The sequence below is a fragment of the Temnothorax nylanderi genome, unplaced genomic scaffold, assembly GCF_030848795.1.
Source record: "Temnothorax nylanderi isolate EJ_2023f unplaced genomic scaffold, tnyl_v1.0 TNYL_tig0017_pilon, whole genome shotgun sequence".
NCBI classification, from domain to species: Eukaryota; Metazoa; Arthropoda; class Insecta; order Hymenoptera; family Formicidae; genus Temnothorax; species Temnothorax nylanderi.
In genome coordinates, this window is record NW_027249079.1 from 502,479 (window position 1) to 512,316 (window position 9,838).

General features: G+C 42.2%; 1 protein-coding gene across 2 annotated transcripts; it reads left to right on the forward strand.

Moving 5' to 3' along the window:
- Positions 1 to 290: 290 nt before the first annotated feature.
- LOC139768599 (pancreatic lipase-related protein 2-like) lies at positions 291 to 9,733 on the forward strand. Of its 2 annotated transcripts, none has more exons than XM_071698940.1 (8): positions 291 to 472; positions 602 to 1,621; positions 2,840 to 3,111; positions 3,393 to 3,663; positions 6,258 to 6,497; positions 6,574 to 6,807; positions 7,138 to 7,465; positions 7,967 to 9,733. In XM_071698940.1, exons 2-8 carry the CDS (start codon positions 1,459 to 1,461, stop codon positions 8,070 to 8,072), a joined length of 1,614 nt encoding a protein of 537 aa, XP_071555041.1. In that variant the 5' UTR covers positions 291 to 472; positions 602 to 1,458; the 3' UTR covers positions 8,073 to 9,733. The 2 variants fall into 2 exon arrangements, with proteins under 2 accessions (XP_071555041.1, XP_071555043.1); XM_071698942.1 differs by having other exon boundaries at positions 903 to 1,621.
- The last annotated feature ends 105 nt before the right edge of the window (positions 9,734 to 9,838 follow it).

Consider the following 9,838-nt stretch of genomic DNA (forward strand, 5'->3'; position numbering starts at 1 on the left):
TTGCGGTAAATATTTTTAAAATATAGGTATATCAAGCGAGCTTATCCTTTTACAATGATTTTCGTCATATTTATGAAATATTGACTGTCTCGGAAAATTTGAGAAAATGCGGCGCACTTTTGTAACAGAGAAGGGATCTGTTAAAACGACGTGGCGATCTTTGCCTCGTCTTTCCATCTTTAAACCGGATCGCTCCGAGAAAGAGAGCTCCCAGTTGAGCTCTCTTCGAGGAGTGGGGCGGAAACATGAAGTTCAGACGGGTCAGCAGAAATTTGAGTGATTAGTGCGTGGCCGATCAGTGGAGGACTAGAGATCATCGAGGACGCTTGACCGTGACCGTGTCACCGCTGCGCCGCGCGCCGTGACGCTTATCGAGCGTCTTTAATCTTTCTTGTCTCAGCGTAATCGGCGCGTCAGCAGAACGTTCACGATCTCAAAGATCGATCGAAAAGGAAATTATTCGCAGCGTTCGGTGTGGTTTAAAAATTCTTTAAAAATATTTAAATTGAAAGACTATTTATAGAAACCTTATAATTCTGTACATTTAAAAAGTGAAGATCGCTTGATTATAAAAGCTAATTAAAGATTTCTACATTTCTAGAAGAATCGAGAGAACGCTATACCTGCTTGAAATAGCACCGTCAATTAATGTGCCGTAAAGCCCGGTCTACATAGGCCGCAGTTCGCAAAACGCAAGACACACGCACAGTCTACATGTCAATCTAACCTCTATACACAGAGAGGTTAGATTGACTGAATCGCGCACGCGATTAAAATTTCGTTTATTTTGAGACGGACGCTCAATATCGGGACCGCGCCGCCGACACGAGTGCTATCATTGGCGCTTTTGCGTCAATCGATTTTTTTCATTATTGTTACTGTTTATCGCGCGGCTTACATAGCGGACTGGCAGTGATGAATTGCTTCGTCGACGAGACAGACATTTAGAGCTCACGAGATCTTCGTGGAGTCCACGCGCCAAGGACGTCGCAGCGTATTTATATTATATTTCTGCAGAATTTAAAGCGAAAAGTGTCCCACGTTCAACAGACCAGAAGAAGAGTTTCGAAGATCCAGGCTACTTGGATATTTACGACCGCCAATTTTCGAGAAAGTGAAGTGATAAGGAAGAATAACATTCTTAATAAGAGAGTGTTAATAAGAATAACATTCTTATTATATAGCCCATAATTTGTCTTCGCACAGAAGACGTTAAGTTAACATTGCGTTAACATTAAGTTGGCATTAAGACACTGTGATAACATAATTTACTCGATATACCGTCTGAAAATGTCAATGTTGTAAATATAAACTTGGTGGAACAGTACGATAATTACGATAATAAAATTATCGTAATACGGAAGAGCGAGTTAGTGTGACAAGTGTAAATTATATACATCAACGTGAAGGTTGTAGATACCTGTTGGTATATACACTATATACGAAGAATATTTCAACATGTCTTTTCTCAACGAGACTCTGTTGGTGCTGACGTACACAGCCAACATGATGGCTACGTTGCCCGAAAAAACAGACCCAAAGAATATTAGCGTAGCTCAGAATATCACCACGACGACCTTGTCGCCGGAGGAGGCCGAGAACAAATTCGATTTTGACGATCGTAAGTGTCAACTCTGAAAGATTCTTCTTATAATCTTCTTTTACTTCCAAAGTAACTTCTCCGTAACTTATTTAAAATACTTCGCGAAAGAAACGGGAGTATAGAAAACGGAACAAACAATAATCTTTGTTACTGCCTCCTATATATATTTTTTTTTTGCAATAAAGTCACACTTGATTTGCAAGTCTCACATTGAGCGGAGACTTAAAAAAATACCCGAAAGACAAAAGTCGGAAGGGTATTGCAATAAATAAAATGAAAGTTAGTCACTTATACATATGTATACAGTCACGTGCTATCGTATATTGCGCTGATCACTAATCGTTGATCTCCAACACGGAGACAAAACATCAACGGGGTCTTCGAGGAACTGATAGAGCCGCGTGCGGAGATATGTCGTGGACGCGCTGATAACCCCTGAAGAGTAATCCGTAGTAACGCTGGTCTCTCGAAACGTCGGTTGATATTAGTGAAGGACGGCGAACAAATCAGTTAGATACGTACACCAAAATATTTGCGTACGGACGCACTGACAATGAGAAACTTTCTATAACTTCACGGCGCGAACAACGATAGTCTCTCCTAAACGCAGAAGAAGATTTTGAGATTGTTCCATATTACCTTTTCTTATCTACAACAAATTATTTGACATTTATTTGAGGGATAATTATAAAATTGACGAGAGTGATTAAGATGAGATTACAAAACTTAACGGTTTCGTAGTTGATAAACGTTCAGGCGCCTCGGACATGGTAGCCCGATGTATATAAGTGTATATTATTTGATCAGCAGGCGATATGTTTTCATTTCTAAATGGTCTTGTATAAGATTTAAGTTCCTCAAGGACTCAAAGCAGAAACAATTGTCTTTTGCAATCTATTAATATTGCGCCGAAGATGAAAATTGCGCCAGAAAAGGATCGAAACGTCCGTTAATTTAACACCACTTTATTTAATTTGTCTATTTAATAATATAATATATTGCGCACTAATTACCGTGCCTCTTTCTTATTTGATTTATTCAAGAGAGCCTCTATACATTTTTATTTTAATTATCTTCTGTTTCTAAGTAAAGATTTCACGATGGTTGCCTGACCTATTTTAAAAACTTAATAAAATCGATCTTCAAGTTGAGTCAATTGAATTTAGATTGCTTTATTGCACTGAATCTTTTTTGCGGTTAAAAACAGGGAGTAAAGAGTACTTTTTTATTAATTAGAATGGTTCATGTGGCGTTGTTACGAGCCGTTCGGCTGCTTTTACATCGGCGCACCTTGGTCCGGAGAGAACCGACCGGTGTCCACATTTCCCGCACGCCCGGACAGCATTAACCCTCGTTACACCCTTTACACACGCGAACAGACCGAGAAGCCTCACGAATTGAAGATCGATAGCCTCGAGACGATCCGGAAATCGCCTTTGAACGAGAAGAAAAATTTGTACCTCATCATCCACGGGTTCTTGGACAACGGAGACAAAACATGGGTTTTGGTGAGTGCCCCTCGAGATTTAGAGAAGTCGACATTTCGTAAACGTCTCTCAAGAAGGAAAAACTTTATAATTAACGAGATTAAAAATATTTTCAGATTTATAGGGATTTATTAATTTGTTCGTTATTACGAAATGTATCGAGTTTTTGTATTAACTCCTCCTTTTCATAAAATGAATACATATAACATAATTTACACATAATTTACACATGGTTTGTCCTTTAAAAAGGTTTTACGGTTGTACTGTTGTAAAGCTCTTCACTCATGCGAATGTTTTGACAGAGAGTGATGAAGGAGTTGCTGTTGCGGGAGGATTGCAACGTCGTGATCGTCAATTGGCTCGGCGGGGCTGGACCACCCTACACGCAGGCGGTGGCGAACACGCGGCTGGTGGGCGCGATGACAGCTCGCTTGGTGGCACAGCTGATCAACGTCACCAAGTTACCACCCTCGAAGACGCACTGCATCGGGCACAGTCTGGGGGCTCACACATGCGGTTACGTGGGATACAACTTGCGAAACCGCTACGCGTATACATTAGCACGAATCACAGGTAAACGATCAATCATCGGGATACAATTTTTTTTATATACAAAATGTATATTACTCACTGCCGCGCGAGTAACAATTTTCCATACTGCGCGATATTGCACGGTCTCGTCATACCGCGCAATAATCAGCAAGCAAGTCTTTATATGGCGCGGATGAATAAGCAAGAATAAAAAAATGATTGATTAAATAATCCTCCGAAGAGATTACGTATACGCGGCAAGAAAGCCAGGGCTTCTTTATGAGAGGTTCGACCGTTCGAGAAGCGATTGCGAGAGAGAAGAGTGTCAAAAGCCTCCTTATGCAAGGCTGAAGGAGGCGATTGCAAAAGGAAAGCGCAAGAGGAGGAGAAAGGAAAACGCAGAATGAAGTCATAGGGAATATGCGAAAGAATGGTACGAAGGCGCGCGGCCGGCCGCCTTTTCTCTTCTCTTCCTCATTTTTCTGCTTGAAATCGGTCAATGTCGAGTGGTCCGTCTGTCCCCTCCTGCAGCTCGCAAACAGCTCGGAGCATTACGAAGATAGCCGATTGAATCGCAGATGATCAGGATAACAGTCGCCGCAGAAGCGTCTTGCTAGAAAAGGTCCGACGGGTCGATCTCGAGGCGTTATTAAGCGCGTAAAAATAGGGGTGAAAAATGATTTTAATAATGACGAAATTTGTAATAATAAAAAATCAGATTTTTCGAACCGTAACGTCATCCTTAGTTGTAAACTCACTTTAGTCTTAAAAGTAAGGAAAACATTTTTTTTATATTTTCTACAATAAGTTTAATAAAATATTAAAATAATTACATTTAATACAAATGAAGTTATATGATCGGCGAGGATGCGAACGCGTGCAGAATCTCCGAGGGATATGAAAAATTTGTTTTAATGTTCGAAACGTATACTTCAACTTTCCATCCAGAGTTGTCATTACGCACACTTATAATTTAAATAATCAGTGAAATTTTTTCAAACTAGTAAATGAGCTAAGACTCGAGCGAACGACGATATCTCTCGCTGCGACAAGCAAATAGAGGACAATCGTCGTTACCGTGAATGTAACGACCGTGTATATAAAATCATGTTTACTTTCGTTGTACTTTCCTGTGATTTGTGCCATCGATTTATGTAACGTACGATATCGAGCAGCAACAACGAGACAACGAAATTAAAAATCGTAAATTCAGGATACAATCGTCACATGAGGACTCTGTCTTCTTTTCTGCGTGACTTTTCGTCGTAAGTCGGCACCGTTATCATGCAATTTGCATTACCAACGACGGCATCGACAAATCGATGAGAAATGTACGGAAGCGGAGTTTGTGTTTCGGTAGAAGTAGCCCCGCGAAATTTCTACCCCCCGGCGGAATCGATGAAATCGAACGCACCCGATCGGAGGTGGACGGGTTTGGTCGTTACGTAAGCTATCGATCCCATCGGGAACTACCAGGATAACAGAAGAAGGCGCGAAGTGTGTTAACAAGGGCGGCGGCGGGGCCTATATCGTCAATGGCTGCGAGGCGACCCGCAGAATTCGCCGAGGGTCGGCGAATCGACGCCCTCTCTCCGCCTCGGCGCGACCACGAAGGCCAGGACACATCCCCTAACGAGAGGGGTCGGTCTCGGGTCTCGGATCGCGAGCGGCTAGAGCACGGTCGACGGGACGAGACATGCGTCCGAGGATGCGAGCGAGAAGCGTGGCTCCTGGACACATCCGGAGACGAGATTGCGGTAAACAACCAGAATAAGAGAGCACGTTGTCCCAAGAAGTGGCAGGATAGCAGGAGGATAGGCCTCGTCCGAATAAGGACGAGAAAGATAATGGGATATCATCAATCACAGGCGTGAAAGAGCGCGTCCTGAGGAAAATTGTCGTAGCGAAATGCAAGTCTCGTCGTCAATTCATCGCCGCGTATAAAAATTAATCTTTTCCACGTGGAATATTCTGAGTTCGCTGCGCTCAGTATCATTTATTAATTTTTCCAGGAGGAAAATAATAAATTTTCCGCGTTGCACATCGTGACATAAGAATATCACAACGATGATTTTCCTCCGTAAAAAGAATAAGCGTTTAACGTATTGTTTACGAACCGCAAATAACTTCCGTCTTTGCGCAATGTAATGCGATATTACGACGAGGCGTTCAGTAATCCTTACGTGATATGAGCTGAACCATGTGTGCCTCATAAGTCGAGCGAGACGAGCGATCATTAGATCGCAGAACGATGCATATTCTATATATAGTTCGTACATGCTTTCAAAACTTGTTAGTTTCGCCGGCATGCACGGAAACATAAATTGAAAATTTCTGTTACGACACAGTTAATTTCGTAACTATTATTAATTATTTATCGATACATATAAATTCGACAGAATTTAGATCATAAGCGAAAAAAAAATAAATACAATTCTCTGTAGAAGTCCTTAAAAAATCAGCAATTCTTTGTCAACGTCCAATTCCAATGCAGAATTCGTTCTCTTTGTTATGACTCTATTTCGCCGATGCGGCGTATTCGCGTGCTCCCTGCCAAACTCGTGCGCCGCGATTTTGGCAGTAAATTTCGGCGGTCTGTGCCAACATTTGTCACGTTACAAATTTCTCTTCGCAAGGCCTCGATCCGGCGGAACCGCACTTCAGCAACACCTCGCCGATGGTGCGGCTGGATCCGACGGACGCAACATTCGTGACAGCCATTCACACCGACTGCAATCTTTTTATCAGCGGTGGCCTCGGCATTACGCAACCGGTGGGGCACATCGATTTCTATCCGAATAGCGGCCGCAATCAGCCTGGCTGTAACGAAGGCGTGCTCAATTCCATCACCTTGGAACGCGGCAGTTTCTTTCGCGGTGAGTTTCCCCAGCCGTTTATAATCATATACGACCTCGAAATATTCTTTCACATTAAACGCTTCCTCTTTCGCAGGGATTAAGAGGTTTCTGGGATGCAACCATATCCGCAGTTACGAGTACTTCATCGAGAGCATAAACTCGCCGTGCCCGTTCTTGGCCGTGCCGTGCCGCTCCTGGAACAAATTCGAGGAGGGCGGCTGTTTCGATTGCGTAAACCAATATTGTCCCAGATTCGGGCTGGACGCTCAGCCCGGGAACTATCACGCGTCTGTATACCTAATGACTGGACGTGACAAGCCGTTCTGCAGTTAGTAACACAATTCATTTATTTGCTACACAGAAGAAGAGAAGTGTCAAATCAAGACTTATATACTCGTATATATGCAAGAATCTATAATCTTTAATTCTTATAAGAATTTTAATTTTTTATTTTAACTTGTTTTTCTTGTTTGAACTATATAAATGACTTCATTCAAGCAGTTTTTCTTTGTTTAACGCAATATATTTCATTTCAAGATTATAGATTTTCTTTCTTTCTGGGTAAAGTTGTAATTGAGCGTGGGTTACGCAATTCATTTGCTTTCACAAACGAGCCAAAACTGAAACTGAAATAATTAGAATGTCGTGGAAATTGCAGAGGCCCATTACAAGCTGACGATAAATATCTCCGAGACGAACGAGAGTCTGTTGCACGGCGGGGAAGTCGGGATGTTCGTCGTACGCGTGATCGGCGTGAACGGCAAGAAAACCGAAAGGATGCAGCTGAGCCCGGCGTCGAAGTACTACGAGCCCGGTAGTACGCACACGATCGTGTTGCCCGGCGACGTTGTCGGGAGGCCGCACACGGTGGAGATCACCTGGGAATACCAGACGTCGGTCTTCAACCCGCTCACGTGGCGGCTGCTGCACACGCCGCGGGCTTACATCGACGCGCTGACCATTAAAAATCTGGAGACCGATCACGAGTAAGAAACTTCGCTTACTTTACTGCCGGCGAAGTAATGTCTAACGAAAAGAGCCTGGTACCGCGTATCGCGAGGATCCTTGGAACACGCGACGTTTCGCATATGCTCGACGTCCTCGCGTATGCGAGGCTTAAGGAAATAATCGTAAATCCCTTGCTCGTGCGCTATCGCTCGCACGTTGCGTCTTTTTATAGCTTTCTGTGGCTTTACAGCCGCACCATAGCTTGTCTTCCGTGCAATCGCGCATCGCACGTCTTTATTATGCGCGAGCGTTTCGACAGCGACATTTGTTGCTGTTGAAAGAAAAAGAGTTGGTACGGCGCGATGCGTCATAAATGAGCCGCTGGCATTCATAAAGTCGGACATACATAATTGCACAAGTAATTACACAGCGATCTCTGATTGCATATTAATTATTAAACAGAATTACTAGATAGAATTGCGTAATCGGTTAAATCCTATTGTTCGTGACACTATTTTATGGTTTTTTTTTTTTTTCAGAGTTACTCTGTGTCCTGATGAAACGAAGACTCTGATCGCTAACCAACCCAAGATCTTGACCACGGAAAACTGCCGCAACACCGAACACAACACAATTTCTACGTGAAGGATCCAATGACGAAATTCACGCGTGTCATTCATCCTTTCTTACGATCAAGGATTAAATCTCATTGAAGCTAATATAATTTCGTTGAGCATAACGCTGGATTTTTGCGAGCTATAAATAATCTCTACACTTTGCCCTGATGTTCGTAAAATGAAAATTTAATATTGGTGAAATTATACTAGCTTTAAATTTTGCTCGTAATGAGATCGACGATTAAATGCTCGTTATAGCGAAATAAGACTTAGCTGCACGAAGAAAACATGACGGTCTTTTGGAGGCTGCAGAGATTTTTCTATTTACCTCTTTATATAGAAGCTGCAGATGAAAAAAGAGTATCCAATCTATAATATCACATAGGAAAAGCCATCATTCAGCATAGAGCTCTTAGAATAATCATCATAAATTAAACGGCCAGCCTCCATAATCTCTACGGGACTTAACTTCACGCGAATGACATTTAGGCCCGTGTTCTGAGCGCACTTTTATCGACAAATGCGTGCATTGATTTCTGAGATGTTATATAACATGTGTAACATGAACTATAGCATTTCAGAAATAAAAGCGCGCTTTTATCGATAAAAGAGAGTTGAGAATATATGGGGCTTAATCTCCGGAAACTCCGTTTCCGACTCGATCCGAGCTGCTCATTTTGCGGCTGTCGTAGGCGAACGAGCGTGAGTCGCGCATAATAGCCTCGGTTTCCCTCGCAACCAATGGCAAAGTCACGATCCTTTCACTGTCATTATGTGCGCCCGGGGTCTTTCTCTTTCTTTCTCTCTCTCTCTTTCCTTCGCCGGGCGCTTTCGTGCGACGCCGTCGTCGTCGTCATCGCATCGCGCGGTAAATTGTCGCTGACCCCGTAATTTGTTACTGTAAATGCGTCAATCCCACTTTGCTCAGCTATGCGAGAACTAATGGCGACAATGGCGTAACTAACGACATTTGGCATCGCGCAATAAATTTAGCGACAACGGAAAAAAAAGGAAAAAATAAACTGCCGAACCTAGTGGCGTATTTGATAATTAACGCGACAGTTATCGCACGATAAATATTTGTTTATTCCGTTATAAAGACGGCAGAGACGTTCTTGTAAATTTCGCAATTTCGTCGGTCGCATCGAATTAAGCAACGCGAAACGCAAAGTGGGCCGAGCACGTACGATTTCTGTGTTCCAAATGAGCTATAAAAATCTACGAATTACCCTACGAAAGCGTTTGATTCGATTCGATCCCAAAAATTTCATAATCGATAGATTTAGCAAACACGGCCCGTTCCACGTGGAAAGAAGTGAGATCTGTGGAGAACGTTCTAAGTTAAGGAAATGAGCTAAGTTAGAATATTTTAATATATGATATATGAATTATTTAATTTCGAGCCAGTGCATATTTATACACAAACACTTCATTACATGACATACGTGTATAGAGTAAGTTCGTGATTCAGTTATGACAAGGATTATTCTTAAGTGGAAATGTACATACAAGTAAAATTCATTTAATTTCGAGGAAACGCCAGTTCGGTCAGGATTGGATTTTGATAGTCTAATAATATTACACGTATTTGCGTATAGTTCTTCGCCTTAGCGAATTGACGTTTCCTCGAAATTGATTGTACATCATAGTGGTCGTGTTTCTCTTACTATTAAACTTCATTTAGAAATATTTCACGCAATACCATTACTTCCGCATACATTTCGCAATCCGATATCCGATTTATCAGACCGTTCCGATGGATTACTTGAAAAAAAAAAAATTAAAACTTTCTAT